The following is a 17,237-nucleotide window of genomic DNA, read 5'->3' as shown; positions in this document are numbered from 1 at the left end:
TTCTTTTTTTCTGCAATTCCATTAGATTGCGGTGACTAAGGGGCGATTGTTTGGTGAATAATTTCATATTCCAAACATATTTCATCAAAAGGAGATTCACATTCACCGCCCCTTTTACTTTGTAGAGCCAACTACAAGAACTGTTGTTTGTGTCACGACAGAGCCAGAATTAATAAATAGTGAAGTTTTTAATCTTCAAACCAATCTGACACATTCGGAATTAATAATCGGTGAAGTTTTTAATCTTCAAACCGAGTAACATCTGATACAACTAGATCTAATAAACGGTGAAGTTTTTAATCTTCAAACCGATTAATATGTGACACAATCAAATTTAATAAACGGTGAAGTTTTTAATCTTCAATCCAAATAATAAATTGGAGTAGAATATCACTAAGATTTTAATCTCCAAAACGAGTATAAAGTCACTTCGACTTTAATCTCCAAAAAACGAATAGAACGTTACGACGATTTTAATCTCAAAGATTAAGTAGAAAATCATGCAGATTTTAATCTCAAAGTAGGAGTAGAAAATCACTAAGATTTAGTCTCCATAACGGGATTATACATTCACGAGAATTTTAATTCCCTTTCCAAAAGATTTTTCCAACTAAACCATTATAACGCTATGAAATCCGATATTTCCACGTTCACTGCACCATTATGGATTTCTTCGAGTATGACACTCCATTAATCCAATGTTATAAACGTTTGAAATATGATCCTATGTTCTTATTTGTTTCCATCTGATTGGAACCAAACATCAAAATTCTATATTTTGTTCGTTCCCCAGGATAAGAGCGAAGAAGAATACATTATTGAATGTTTTGCCATGAAATTAATTGCAACAAGTAACAACCAGAAAGTCCGCTTGTGACAATATTTCAAAAGTGATATGGATGGTCAGAGAAAATCAACCTTCCATCCCAACTAGTTACCACTCTTCATCAGTAAGAGCAATGATATTAAGAAATTTCTCTCTCAACTCTATGAATAGATCCATAAAAAAAACATTAATGATTGTCGAACCGACGCCTTCACCAGATTGGTTTTTCTAGTTCACAAATGATGCATCGTCAAATGCCACTAAGTCACTTGGAAAATTGCACTTAACTGAGTTATTCATACGAAGCCCCTAGGTTCGAACTTATACTCATAGAATATATGTGCAATTCTCCGTTTCCAGCAAACTCGAAGTTCGTGGTTGTTCGAGACTTTTACCTATCCTCTTTCGTTTAGTCTCCAACGAAGAGATGCAAAGACGAACACAGAAAATAAATAATAAAAATATTAAATTCCTTAAGATTGTTGGTATTACTGTGTTCAAAATCAGAAAAGTAAACAAACGTTAGTTCAATAAACAAAACATAAAATAATTCCGAGCCCACTGAATGCACAATGTGTCCTTAAGGAATTTAATCCCCTCACTGTTGCCCAAGGTATACGGATTAATTCCTCCCAGGATAGAACGGAATAACTATTCTGGGATAGCGGCACTTCAAATCACAGAACTTCAGCGAACTCAACAAATGGAGCAAATCACACTTGACACTTATGTTTATTTAGAAAATAATACAATAATGTAGAAAAGAGGGAAAAAGATTTCAGATTTTTCATGTCTGAAAAATGAGGCCAAGCCTCTAAATTTATAGACAAAGGAAGGGTGATATGGAGAGGTGCAATCTAAAAGGTGCCTCTTCCATTTCCCATTCACACCTTAATAAAAACGCAACACTAGGTTCCCTTTGCAAGGTTACTTATCATTGTTAGTATTATTCCTTTTGTAGGCCGTATAAGAATATTATTGAATAAGGTGTATTAGTAATATTAGGAATAGTAATGCTGGAACTATTTCTTATTGATTGTTTGGTTTTGGTATATTATAGGTTTTGAAAAGGTAATTATATCTTTATACATGCATATCCATAAAGTAAAAACCATGGTATTGTTAATGCCATAATTTGTTATGTATAAGAATAATGCTGAATAGAATGTATAACTAATATAAATACTCCTATTAGTTATACATAGGTTGAAAAATACTACTAAATAAAGGATCAATAATATCAAACCTAATACAAATATTATTTTTCCTAATACATCCTACCGCTAAATGCATTTTAGGAACACATTATGTATTAAAAATCGAGAAAATGAGGGGAGGGGGAAAAAGAAAGAAAAGAACTAAGCATTTAAAAGGAAAGAAAGGAAAGGGAAAGAAAAAAACAAGACATGGAAGCTAGTTGAGAGAACTTTAAATTTGTGAAGTGAGCAGTGTGGTAAATCATCAAGAATCACAAATATTACTTACTTTTTAGTTTTATGAAATATTCAATGATTGAGCTAAAGAGCAAGGATGAAAACAGTGCAAAACACTTGTTTAGAAAACCACTGTGACACGTACGTGAAGGCTTTTATGTTTGGGTCAAGTCACAATGATTATATATTCAACCTTCACTATTTTGTTACACTTTCTATGTACCTTTACACAAGTGCTTCAACTACAAACAATATTTGCAAATTATGCTCTTCCCCTTTGGCCTTTTCTTTGCTTTCACTTCCTCTATGATTAAAGATAAGAAGAAAAAGTAATGAGAAGAGAAGAGGGAAAAGCAGCTAGGAGGCAATAAGAGGAAGAGAGAGAGAGAGGAGGATGGGAACCATTGTTTATTTTTTTTAGCCAAAATATATAAATTATATAATGGTTATAACACAATATTACACATGTATTAACATATATTATATATCTGCTAATTATTTTAAGTTTAAGCACTCGGGTAGGTTGCTATTTAAGTTAATTCTTCTTATATTTACTGGTAAACTGTTAAATTATAGGGTTTAGGAAAAAAATGTGCATATTTTACATACATTAAAGAACTACTTATGTTAGGCGGCATATCAAGGATCAAAATAGTCCAAAGCCTCATACATTAAGTGCCGATTTAGAGGGTATTTGGATTGATCTTTAAGCTGGTCAAATCAGCTTTTAAGCTTTTTTTAACTTTTTACAGTGTTTGACAAAGTTAAAAAGTGCTTAAATGACGTTAAAAACTGCTTAAAAGAAACCAAAAGCAATAGGCTGGGCAACCCCAACTTATTATTTTTTGGCTTAAAAGTTATTCCTGCTGAAAAGCCACTTTATTTAAGTCAATCCAAATGGGCTCTTAATTATTTTCTCCTATATGTTCATCGCCTCACATACATAGTCATATTGCACTCATATCATTTGTTAGTCTTTATCTAGTTAGTATGCTTATAACCTTTAGGGGGGAAATACGCAAAGACTCAACATACATGCATCATGTGTTCAAGCAAGTTTACTTCTCAACAACGGCTTTAAATTAGATTTTGGTCAAAATTAGCTTTAAAATTCAACTCTCGGACAATAAGGATATTAACCAAATGAACCCTTCTATCTCGTAAGCGGTCATTTGGTTACCGCGATAAGGATATTAATCCTTGTATAAACTTTGGGATTATTGATATTCCATACTTCATTGTGGGTATTTGTTAATATCCGTATAATTTTATTTTGGTATTAATTATCCCGTATAGGAGGTGAGGTAGATAATTTCATTGAATATCCTAGCTAATTATTCCATGAGATAACCCAGAACTTAACCAAACGACTCCTAATTATTACACCAAAAGATGACAAAAACTAACCACATTCAACGTTATTACGGTGCAGATGCAATTAATATTGTTCAATCGCACTACATGCTGTTTGAGCAAAAAAGTATGGGACCTTTTTTGTTAAATTAATTAAATAAGAAGATGGAGGGTAAATCTTAGTTGAAGATAATTAATTCCGAGATGAATAATATGATAGAAGAACATAGCTGAGTATAAATGCTGGCAGTGATTATGGCCAGATTTAATACCATAAAGAGAGATGCGTTAAATAACACTAAATGGCAATAAAATGTAAATAAAGGAAAAGATTCACTCAATCTTGATTCATTTGATAAAGATGAATGATAGACAAATATAAAAACCTTAGGACCTTTTTGGGTCTGATGAAGGTATGTTATCACAGATCCTCTAATCTCCTTAGAGAGGTGTGTTTACATATTTTCTGGAGAGAGGGAGAAGGAGAGAGAGAGAGAGAGAGAGAGAGAGAGAGAGACCCCTTTTTGGGAGGTCCTCCCTTCCTTATAAAACCCTAAAAAAGTACAATTGAATATTCCCTTTGAGGATTCCAAAGTAAACTAGCTGTTTCATCACTGCCGACCTCGGCCTTATTGATGACTGTCCGACCTCGGCCTTATTAATGACTGCCCGACCTCGAACTTATTGATGACTGCCCAACCTCGGCCTGTTGTCTCCGCATGCCGAATTTCTCTGATCTGATTTTGACCCATACACATGCACTTTCAGATTACATTACATCTTGGTAACATTCATTTCAACGATGAAATCAATCTAGTCATATTTTGCGCTCAAAATGTTTGTAGTCAATGTACTCATTGTTTATAATCAACCGAGAAAATAAACTCCAATTGTTAAACAAACTTTTCACGCAATCGTAAAAAAATGTTGACAAAAAATTAGATTAGGAAACAACATATAGTAATATATTCTTATCTAGAAAAGTACTACCGCCCGTGGCTTTCGTAGGCATACAAACTCGTTCATATATAAAGGGATCATTTCTCTGCACCACAATCTTCAAGTTCTAGGTTCACAATTGACTTGTAGTTTTTCTTCGTTTTAGAAATGGGGCATCAACTTTTCCTGTTTGCTTGTACCGTGGCTCTTCTTGCTTCTTATTCCTCATTGGTTTCAGCTGAAGTTGTTGGCCATTCTTTTCATGTACGTATAATATTTAAATATTTTCTTTATTTCTCTCATGCAAATAGGCTTGCTCATGTAACGCAAATATTTTTTAAAAAAATCCAGTCTTATATTGTTTCTTTCAATGTTCAGATGATAATGGATAAGTCACAATATAGGATTTGGTCAATTTTGATTCCACCATTTATGTTTATCTCTACTAATCTGATTTGATCAAATATGTTTGAGTTAATATAAGTAGCAAGTACCTTAGGCGTTTTAATATGATTAAAATGAGCATTCCATTGACATACTTTAAAATAATAAATTCATAAAATATTAAAAATAACTAATAACTAATAAGGCAGTAACAGTTTATATAATTAGTTACAATTTTTACATGCTATAAATTATACTTATGATATAAATTTATTTGTAATTAATTAATTTATAGGTGACAATATATGTTTACTGTATGAAATTTAATAATGTGCTATAATGGTTATTGTTTCTTTCAATGTTCAGATGATAATGGATAAGTTACAAAATAGGATTTGGTCAAATTTGATTTCCACCATTTATGTATTATCTCAACTAATCTGAGTTGATCAAATATGATTGATTTAATAGTTCCATGTTGAATATAAGTTGCACGTACCTTAGACGTTTTAATATGATAAAAATAAGTATCCCATTGACATACTTTAAAATAATAAATTCATAAAATATAAAAAATAACTAATAAGGCAGTAACAGTTTACTTACAATATTCACATGTTATAAATTAATACTTATTAGAGAAATTTATTTGTAATTAATTTATAGGTGACATGTATGTTTACTGTATGAAATTTAATAATGTGATATAATGGTCGTTGTTTTTAATAGATATCCATTAATACATTATTTCCATTTATTTCCAATAATAAATTTTATGTTCCGATGATGCAAAAGATATCTACCAAATGAATCACGTTATTATGTTATTAATACGCTTGCTTAGAGCAACAAAAGAAACCAAAAAAAGGGAGAGAGGTTAATTTTTTTGCCAAATGAAAGAGGTTGAATAGGCGGAAAACGTGCCTAAGATATTGACTAGGGAAAGAGTCAACGGTACTCTTGTTATTAAAAAATAAAAAAAGAGTCAATGAGAATTATCTTCAGCTAACATTCTTGTTTCAGAAATTAAATTATAAATGCAATTTTCTTTCTTTCAATTGTAAATAATAACAACCATTGAATCATTTGATTTGCGAAAGTGGACGAGAACACCTTTTATTTTCAAAGGTTTATGAAAAACTTCAATGGTTGGAAAAACTTTTGATATATAAAATAATTACAGCAACACAAAGAATTTGAAAAGCAGTAATAAAAATGGATGGTAAATAGGTCAAGATGGAGGTGAGAGCATTCAAATATCCCAAACTCTCTGCATCTGTTTAAAACAAGTTATAAATATTTATCTGACTATAAATTATCTTATTAAGAGTAAGAAAACTAAAATTAAATATTTTAAGTAAAGAAATTATGATAATTTTTTATCACACATATATTATATATATTGAGACTTAGAAAATACAAATAAAAATAAATAAATAATATTTGTGGAAGTGGCAGACAGAGGAGGAAGCCGATAGGATCACAGCGTCAACTGGATATTGAAAGGCTTTCTTGACGTCAAATTTCAGCCCCCCCCCCCCGTCTCTCTACCTCCTCCTCCCCCAACCCTCTTTCTCTACATATTTTTAAGTATTTCATTCAGTTTCCATTCTTAAAATCCCCCATCCCGCCGCTATTTAAAGCCTCCTTAAACCTCCTCCTCTTCCCCACCACCATAACCAAGAATTCTATTAGTCGCACAAAAATTAGTCTCACAACACAATCTTACTTTTAAAAAAACAGAGCACATTTTTTTGTATCAAATACATAAGAAAAGCAGGAATTTTTTTTTCAGATACCCAATTCAGCAAAAAAGATGTTAGCGTGTTTAGTTGAAAGATTTGTGGCTGAGAATGAAGCTGATTCAATACCTGAACCTGAAAAAATAGACGACGGCGTTTTGAAAGACTTGGACATTGAAGGAAGCGTTGATTATGGACTCACGGTTACCGGTTTAGCCGGTAAAGATTTTGGCGGCATGTATGCAGTGAAGCCGTTAGCGGTTATACGTCCGGCCGGTGCCGATGACGTTGCGCGGGTGATTAGGCAAGCGTTACACTCACCAACATTAACGGTAGCGGCGAGGGGTAACGGTCATTCCATTAACGGTCAAGCTATGGCCCACCATGGACTCGTTATCGACATGAAATCAATGGGCGATAATAACAGAATCGACGTCAACGTCTCCGCCATGTATGCCGATGTGGGTGGCGGAGCATTATGGGCTGACGTCTTGAAACGCTGCGTTTTGGGTTACGGCTTGGCTCCTACCTCGTGGACGGATTATCTTGATTTAACAGTCGGAGGTACTCTGTCTAACGCCGGCGTCAGTGGCCAAGCTTTCCGTTATGGACCCCAAACGTCAACCGTAACGGAATTGGAAGTGGTTACCGGAAACGGAGAGAGAACCGTCTGCTCAAACTCTCAAAATTCTGAACTCTTCTTCTCTGTTCTTGGGGGACTTGGTCAGTTTGGTATCATCACTAGAGCTCGGGTTTTGCTTCAACCCGCCCCGGATATGGTTTGTACTTTTAATTTTATTTATTTAAGGAACACAATTTTTCTGGACAATTCCTATATAAAATAAATTTTTAACACGCTCACGAAATGTGATTATTAATTATGGGTTTATTTTCGTGAATTAGGTAAGGTGGATAAGAGTGGTATACAGTGAATTCGACGAGTTTACTCGTGATGCTGAGTTACTGGTAATGAGTCCGGAATCGTTCGATTATGTGGAAGGATTTGTGTTTGTAAACAGTGATGACCCGGTAAATGGGTGGCCGTCGGTGCCATTGGATTCAAATCACTCGTTTGACCCGACCCATTTACCCACAAACACTGGCCCGGTTCTTTATTGCCTTGAAGTGGCCCTGCATTATCACAACCATGACCATCCCTCCACCGTAAATATGGTAATTCTGTCAATTTCAAAACTTTTTTACTACTTTTTCTTTTACTTTTGCTTTTAGCATTCCCAGTTGTATGATTGGGAGAAGTGTTTTTATTATGGCTACCTTATTTAAAGTTTTTAACTTTATAAGTATAAGTGTAATTAAAATCACAATTAGTAACCAAGGAGTTTTTGACTTAGTTTTGACCTAGTTGGCTGCTAAGGTAGGGGCCCCTAATAGATGTTGACCATGAATCAGGGATTGGGTCCCAAAAAGAGGGGAACATAAAGATTAAGCTAACACAGTGAAAAGGTCAAAAAGGATGATTCGTTTCCACAATTACATTCCCTAGAATAAATTCCTCTTTATTTAAATGTAAATTAGAAATTCGAGAAACTGAGAAAAGAGAAAAGAGGAATTTCTTTGAAAATTACACGTGTGCAGAAAAGCGGCGTGGAGTAGGGGGTGGGGGTGCCAGTTGGTAGTTTATAAGACGACGACGTTTGAAAAGTGACCATACACTGTGTCAAATTTTACGTTAATAGTTTGTAATCTTCCCTTGGATTTTCTGACACAAGAGAACCAACCAGCTTGTTTGAAAGTGCCCACAAATCGGGATTTTATTACGAGATTGACACCGTACTTCCACTATCTCCCGTCCTTGTCGTTGATGACAAAAGTCCTGAAGCCTGAGGCTAAAACAGTAAATCCCATTAGCTGTCCGTCCTTTTGCTGATCACCCCCAGATTTTCATGACGTTCTGCGGTCCCCTTTCCCCAATTCTTTCTCTTTTAACAATTTGCCAAAAAACGCCATCATTTGCGGAATCTCCCAATACGATGCCAACATAATGACAAGAATTCCCTTGTTTAATATTTCAATCTTATAGGAGTATATTTTTTAAATTTTACTTGCATTGTGATCTTATGTAATATCGTTTTTTCTTTTTTATGGTAGATGGTGGAGAAATTGTTAGGGCAATTGAGATTTATCGAGCCCTTGATGTTTGAGATCGACTTGACTTACATGGATTTCTTGTTACGAGTAAAGCGTGTAGAACAAATGGCTAGAGATAATGGTATATGGGATGCGCCTCATCCATGGCTTAACATGTTCGTTTCCAAGAGAGACATTGCCGCGTTCAATCGAATTGTGTTCCAAAACATCTTAAAAGATGGTATCAATGGCCCTATGTTGACATATCCTCTCATCCGAAGCAAGTAAGTAGTACATTTTTTCCCTACATTTCTTATGCTCTTCATTGTTTTTGTGAATTGAATATTGAAATGAATTTTTTAAAAGAAGTCAACTTTTGATTGACCCTAAAATTGGATTACTTATTATTAGTGGGGAAGGATCTATCAACCATCATCAATCAGCCATCACTCTTTAGCTAAGACCACAAATGGCACTAAGAAAACCTAACTTATGGTTTTGGAAAAAAAGGTTCTTTGACGAGGACAAGTTTAATTGGCTCTGTTGGTGCCACGTGGAAGCACCAGGAACTCAGATGGTGACGTGTATTGGGACCACAGAATTAGACATCACGCGTGGCAAACCCATTGGGCAGGGGTCCCATTTTGGTGACGTGTCTCTTTTATTAATACTGAATAGGAAACGGACTCCAAAATCCGGTAGTTAAGATTTCTGAAGAAGTTAGGTCATTACTCTCTTCTCCTAAAATGGGTCCCACCCTTTCAAAAATCTTCACTGACCCCACAAGTTCAATATATTTAACCCCCTATAGTTGCACACCGTTGTACTCCCTGCAGTGTAGCTTGTACTTGATCAGTGCGTCTGCATTGACGCTATTGCTTCGGTGGCACAAGATATCATTCCCGCTCTTCTAAGTTCTAACGTAATACTCCGGTGAGTACTTTGGGACAAAGATACAATGGGCCCCACTATTTGTTACTTTTGTTCCAAATATGGTACTCCTATATTAACCTAGATTAATATTTTTTTCCAAAAAATAAATTACTGCGAATATTTTTAACCTTTTTGCCCTGCAAATAAGTGCCTCAATCTGATAAATAGCTTTGGGGAGGATATTTAGGTCATAATGATTCAATCTTTTAGTAGAAAAGGAGATATGGAGTACAGAAGCTTTCAGGGTCAGTTTTTAGCCAATATAAGTGACGACAAGGATATTAATTCGCCAACCCGATTAATAGTGACACCATCGCTTGTCTTCTTTCCTTTCCTCAACTACTATTTCAGTTGGGCCAAACAATCCTTGTTGTTTCTTTTGTCATTTAATTTCAATTTTTGTTTGGCTTTTATTTATCTACGTATGTAGATTTTCATGAGGTGTAAAATTTGACGCCCAATTAATTTATTGTAGCTTTCCTAAACATAGTCCCTTATAAGAATGGATTCTTGGAACAATAGTAGAGTTGTCTTTGTGAGACCTATAGGTTCGACTCATGGAATCAGCCACGTTGCATTAGAGTAGACTTCCTAAATCGCACCCCCTTAGAGTACAGTCCTTCCACGGATCCTACGTGAACGCAGTATATTTCATGCATCGGGCCACCTTTTTAACCTTATTGAATGCATTTGTAAACTAGAGTAAATAATTCAGATCAAACTGATACAAATAGCATCAACTAAATTGAGATTACGGCATATATGTAATATTATTAAAAACTGTGTCTCTTGGTCACCGAACTTTACCGTTAGGAAATTATACTATTTATATAATATAATTATTTTCTTGCTTAACTGGCTTCTTATCATTTTCTTTTGTGAACTAGGTGGAATAATCGATCGTCAGTGGTGTTACCCAAAGGTGAAATATTTTACTTAGTGGCTCTGCTTCGGTTTAGCCATGCACATCCAAAAGAGTCTGAAATAAATGAAATGGTGGCACAGAACCAAGAGATCTTGCAAACTTGCATAAATAATGGGTTTGATTTCAAGTTGTACCTTCCGCATTACAAGTCCACAGAGGAATGGAAGAAGCATTTTGGAGATCAATGGGGAAGATTTGTCGAGAGAAAGAGCCAGTTTGATCCAAAGGCTGTCCTTGCACCTGGCCAAAAAATATTTACTAGAAACCATCAACGCTAATAAATGTATTACTTTTGTAGTAGGTCAATTGTTTTTTTTTTCTCCATTTGGAGTCTTTTCCCTTTTCATTGGATATCGCAATTGTTAAGAAACAACTCTAAAAGAATGTAAATGAAAATGTTGAAGGATGTTCCTCATTTTTGTCTTCTTCTTCTTAGAATTCAAACTAATGCTTAGTGGGGTTACTGTAATTGAGAAATTATTACTTAGAATTCAAACTTGTGTCATGATGATTCGATATATGGTCTCCTGATTATTGGGCTAGTTCTTGTGACAAAATCCGTCACGTAAAGATAAAGCCAAGATTTGAAGTTTGTGGGGTTTGAATTTGCTACAAATTCTATAACTTGTCTTAGTTACTGAATTTATAATTACATATTTATATATCTTAATAGATTTATTTATAAAAATAAAGAGTTTAAATAAAATTCATTGAGTTCGATCGGACCCGTATTTAATAGGCTAGCTTCCCCCGGCCTTCATTGTTCTTGCCACCTTCTTTCCTTTGAGCTCGTCCATTCGTTGGGTGATTCCTTATTCTCACGTTCCTTTCTCCAACAACATTACTAGAAATAAGACATATATAGGTGACATTTCATTTCTTCCTGGTTTACGTCTCCAAAATGATTTTCTGTTCATCTTTTAGACAAATAAGTGTAGTAGAACTTACTAATTTAAGTATCTGCCCGAATAAATAAGTAAGTAGTACTCAATTCGTTTCAAATTGCGTGAATATTTTCGGAGTATTAAGGTCAAACTGACTAATTTTTTATGGTATTTGTACATAAATTTTTTGTAATTAAGTTACAATAATTGATAAATTCAAAATAGTTAAATAGTATTTACAAATAAACTTGGTAAAAGAAAACCTTGTAGTAGTAGGTTCATATATGTTAAAACAGACGGAGTAAATAATAAATAAAATGAATTTCTTTAATATTCAATTGAACATTTAATTTTAACTTAATCTTTTGATGACAATAGAGTAACATATATTATTAAACTAAAATATCTTTATCAACCAGCCAATTCAACTTTTAATTTTTTTTTAACTTTTTTTTTTTGGTAATTAATTTTTTTTTTTTATTAATTACCAGAATATTTACAAGTAAAGAGCCATAGCACGACTAAAACCCAGTCTGCTATCTAACTATAGGACTGAAAAGAAACTATTTTCTACTAGGCTAACAAATACAAAATTGTTGAACCTTTTCTTTAATTCTAGTAGGAGCTTGGACATTACACACGTATGTTATTTCCTTCACTACTTGTTCTGCCTTCCTTGATCTCATTTCGAATCTATTTCTTTTTTTTTTTTTTTTTAACTTTTGTTTAGCCATTCCAATATATAAGTTTAAAATTAATTCACTTGTTAAACCTTCAAAACTAAAAAGTAGGTCGTCGTTAAATATTATTCCTAATTTGACCGTGTACAGATATATTCCAAATTGTTTTACAGGATCAGTCAGAGATTACCAAACATCAGTCAGCACATATTCAAAAGGTCTACATACACTTATCCAAAATGGAGAAAAGAAATGAAAAGAAAGCTCACAGAGTTTCTCAGTTTCAACTTTCAAATATGGATGGATATAATGTTTTGAGTCCATGGAACCAGCTGCTGCTTCAACTTTTGGTATCAGATTCTCTTTTCATTTCATGCAAAAAACTACAAAAAAATTTAGCTTTTTTAGACGATTTCCTTTCACTCCTTTTTCTTCCCTTTCTCTTCTTTTCTTCTCTTTTGCTTTTATCTCTTTATTTCCTTTTCCTTCCTCGGGCTGTGCTTAAACTTTGTTCCATCTCCATGCACATGCATAAACTCCAAAATTTACTTGGTTTAGTCACAAAATTCCCTTCTTAGTTCTTTCCCTCTTTTTCTTTTCCACTTTCTCATAAAAAGATGGGAAACAATATTAGAACAAGGAGGGTTGTGGACCCAAATCAGGGGCGGAACTAAAGCTAGATTCAGGATTTAAATTTAATGGGTTGAGCTTTTAAAAAATTTAACATTGAACTCATTGTATTATTAAAATTACCGGTTCAAATCTAATACTTGTTGAGATTTTATTAAATTTTTATTTATAAAATTCATACTTTGTATCGAAAGTTATGAGTTCAGTTGAACATACAATCGCCGCCCTGTGCAGAACTAGGGGGCGCAAAGGTGTTCTTCAAAACCCCTTCTCCGGAAATTGCAATTACATACAAGGTTAATATTATTTTTTATGTATATATAACAATGTTGGCAGAGGCGGAGTCAGTATTTGAACCATATGGTTTCGGATTGCTTACAATAAATACAACAATTGAATAAAAACTATTAAGTTCAACCGAATCCGCATCTCACACTCTAGCTTTGCCCCAGGATATTGAATTCTCTAAGCTTTTCATGTGCTTATTTCCTTATATTTTGAATCCCTCAAATAAAAAATTGTGTCTCTTCTACTTATCCAAATAAAGCAATGATAAGATCATGATAAATTTCTTGTAAGATGAGACGCTCCAATCAAAAATCCTGCCAGTTTTAGTTCCATGCATAAAGTATCTGATACGTTCTCCGGTTACTGTGTCATGCATCGACGTTCTTTTTTGTTACCTGATAAAGCTATCAAAAAGTAAAGTCTGTACTTTATTTTCACCTACAATACAAAGTCCATGTAATACTTGTTGGTTAGAGAGCCTAATACACGTTAGTACCTTTTTTTTTTTTTGGATAAGTACATGTTACACCACAAGATTTAGAACATTCTAATACAAAACAAATAAGAGTCAAGTACTAGCTCTTTTTTTATGTGGACAGAATGCCATTTAAAAGGTACAACCATTATATCCGTGAATTAAAGGAAAAATCTTATCAAACAAAATAATAAATTCCAATTAAAGTGAAGAAATAAATGACAAGAAAGGGGTCAATTGAAACTTTCAAGCGTCAACAAATTGTAGTGATTCTTTATTAAAGGTTTAAAAGAAAATTAGGTTATAAAGAGAATACCCACAATTATAGTATGAGAAACTATATATCCATATGGTTAGCTAGATTTGATGGTTTCCAGCTTTGGAATTTGTATCAGTCTCGAGAGATTCTTGTGTTTATCTTTTCTTTGCTTTTTCCTATCCTTAAAAGAATCACTTTCTTTTCAATATAACAACTCATACTAATATATTTTTACTTTTATTATATTAGGTTGTTGGGGGTGCCCCCTTTTTTTTTATCTTTTTGTGGGAAATAGAGAGATGCTTTGACTGAAACAACGTATGAGTGCTAATATCCCCAAGACCCCAACCTCAAAATCAGAAAGCTAAGTTCCTCTTTCTTATTGGGGGGCGTGGAGGATGGGAAGATTTTGAGTTTCTTGATTTTCAAAGTGAATAGATTTGGAGAAAAGAAAAAGGAGGGAAAAAGAAAAGTCTACACTAACTTTTTGATGATATTATTCCCCTCTTTATTTTTTGTGACTATTATTCAAGATTCTCCAATAATGAACTAGAACATTATCGTTATCCTTTGCAAGCAATGATGTTTAGTCATAACTCATAAGTCATATCATGAAAATGCCCACATATTTAACAATGATGCTAAGTTATAAATTCTACTATGGATTTTATGATATACTAGTCTTTCGGCACGTGCGTTGTACATGTATCACATGTCATGTAGTATGCAATTTTGTAAAAAAATCTGATATTATTCAAACAAACCTTTGGATGAAAGAAAATATAAGTTTCTGTGAATTATTAGTATGGATTATCGTATAGTGAATTAGTTGTTGGAGTCAAGATGATTGGGTATTGTCTTAACCTACGAAGATGAATAATCAAAATTTAATTAGATACATATACTTTTGTTTATACACATTTTTTGATTTTGTAGGTGCAAAAATGTAATAAAGCATATCTTTCGTAACACTTCTTTTATAGACGATATTCGTAGTGTATTTTTCTTTCATCTATTTCGGTTGAGTCTAACATATGAAGTCTAGGCTCTACTATGAGCCTCATATTTCTTATTGAATTTTTACAAAACCATACCTTTAGTCCATTTTTCACATCTACATGTCTTATCTTCAATTCATGGAAGAACCAATCAGTTCTTCTAGAAACTGATCTTATTTTCTGGAGGGTTTTTGTAGTCCTCATAATTCCTTCTTTTCTCTCCCAAATAATTTCCTTAAAATAAAATAAGTAACCCTTCGAAAAATTCTTTTCTTAATCGCTAAATACTTTTTTTAAAATAATTTACTAATAAAAGAACATAATTATTTAGAGAAACACAATATAAATAAATTTTTCAATTTTTATTTTTTTATTATTATTGTTAAAAAAAATTAAAAGGTTATTTGGATTTTCTCACAAAGAGATATCAAATCCGTGATAAAAGGACAGCAACAATTAAATAATATTTATGTGTAAACCTCATATATTCTTATGATTTCAAAAATTTATTCAAGTTAGTAAGTCTAATTCACATATTACAACTTTGAAACTATAATGTTCACATAATTTCATGCATGCTACTAAATTATATACCACAAATCAATTTCGTTTGTCGAAAGGAATAACCAATATAATATTATTTTTTATTCTTAATTGTAACATGCATGCAAGACACACCATATATTAAGTGTCATAAGATTTATAGAATTATATTTATAAATAACTAAGGATAAGAAACATCATATAAATCATAAGTTGAATAAGAGAAAATAGAAATGTTTTCGTTATCAAATCGCTCCATCTCTCCAATAATAGATTGACACAACTTGACAATATCTTGTGACACACTACTAGAATTCCGGAAAAAAGCGACCAAAAAATGGCGACCAAAGTTGGTCTGCCAAGAAAAGCGACCAACGTTGGTCGCAAAGATGGAGAAAATAATTAAATAATTATTCCAAATAAATTAGCGACCAAGGTTGGTCGCTTTTTGATCGCTAATGTGGTCAAAATATTGACCGGACTGGTCAGACTTGCTTGGTCAAAGAAATACTCAAATTAGCGACCAACTTTGATCGCTAAAGTGGGACCCACTTATAAAATTTTATTAATTATATTTTATTTTATAAAAATTATAAAATATAAATAAATATAATTTAAAATTAGCGACCAAAGTTGGTCGCTACCTAAAGAGGAAGCAGATAGAGACCAACTTTGGTCGCTAAACTGGGACCCAGTTATAAAATTTTAATAATTATATTATTATTTGAAAAAATATATAAAATATAAATAAATATAATTCTAAATTAGCTTTGCACTTAGAGACCAACTTTGGTCGCTAATCTGGGATCCAGTTCTAGCATTTAACAATTATATTATTATTTTAAATATTATATAAAATATAAAATAAATCTGATTTAAATTTAGCGACCAACTGGTCGCTAATTTTAATTCCTGGACAATTAGCGACCAAAGTTGGTCTCTTTTCAGGTCAATATTGGTCAAAATTAAAAATAACTTTTGTATTTACTATCTAAATAATATAAATGTAAGACGTTAACACTTTTGTAATACAAGGGATGAATAGACTAAAATATACTCTAACATGCTATATATGCAATTAATGAAAGAATAGACTAAAATATACTCTAACATGCTATATATATATATATATATATAAATATATAAGAACATGAAGCGCTCGGAACACAGGGCCGGGTTCATTTAGGTATTGATACACTTGTAAATTGAATTAAAATCCTAAATTTATATTATACTATATATATATATATATATATATATATATATATATATATATATATATACACACACTTACACTATACTATGCACTAAGTTGTGATGACCCAAAAGGTCATCACTTGCTTTAAATTAAAATCTGTGTTTTCGAGGCCTTGAAAACCTCATTTAGAGTCACCTCGATTTACGTGCACAGTCCGGGCGCGTAGCCGGAAAGCTTAAATATGAAAATCTGTGAAAAATGATAAAAATTTGGCTATAAAATGAGTTAATTTGACTTCGGTCAATGTTTTGGGTAAACGGACCCGGACTCGTGATTTGACGGTCCCGGAGGGTCCGTAGAAAAATATGGGACTTGGGCGTATGCCCGGAATTATTTTCTGAAATTATTTAAGGAAATTTAAAATGAAATTTGATTAGAACATGATGGTATCGGGCCCGTATTTTGGTTCCGGCGCCCGGTACAGGTCTTATATATGATTTAAGACGTTCCTGTGAAATTTGGTGAAAAACGGAATCCATTTGACGCGATTCGGACCTTAAATGCAAATTTGATGTTTAAAGAAGTTTTGAAAAATTTCATTGATCTTGAGGTTTACTTCGATGTTCATGATGTTATTTTGGTGATTTGAGTATACGACT

At 32.9% G+C, this 17,237-nt stretch overlaps 1 protein-coding gene across 1 annotated transcript; it reads left to right on the top strand.

Annotated features, from left to right (window-relative positions):
- On the top strand, nucleotides 4,669-11,113 carry LOC109226073 (cytokinin dehydrogenase 7). Its single transcript, XM_019390880.1, has 5 exons — nucleotides 4,669-4,815; nucleotides 6,731-7,456; nucleotides 7,581-7,850; nucleotides 8,787-9,049; nucleotides 10,586-11,113. Exons 1-5 carry the CDS (start codon nucleotides 4,720-4,722, stop codon nucleotides 10,899-10,901), a joined length of 1,671 nt encoding a protein of 556 aa, XP_019246425.1. The 5' UTR covers nucleotides 4,669-4,719; the 3' UTR covers nucleotides 10,902-11,113.

The sequence above is a fragment of the Nicotiana attenuata genome, chromosome 1 (genome assembly GCF_001879085.1).
Source record: "Nicotiana attenuata strain UT chromosome 1, NIATTr2, whole genome shotgun sequence".
Lineage (NCBI taxonomy): Eukaryota > Viridiplantae > Streptophyta > Magnoliopsida > Solanales > Solanaceae > Nicotiana > Nicotiana attenuata.
The sequence above is the reverse complement of the archived record's forward strand: the minus strand, read 5'-3'. Positions and strand labels throughout refer to the sequence as shown.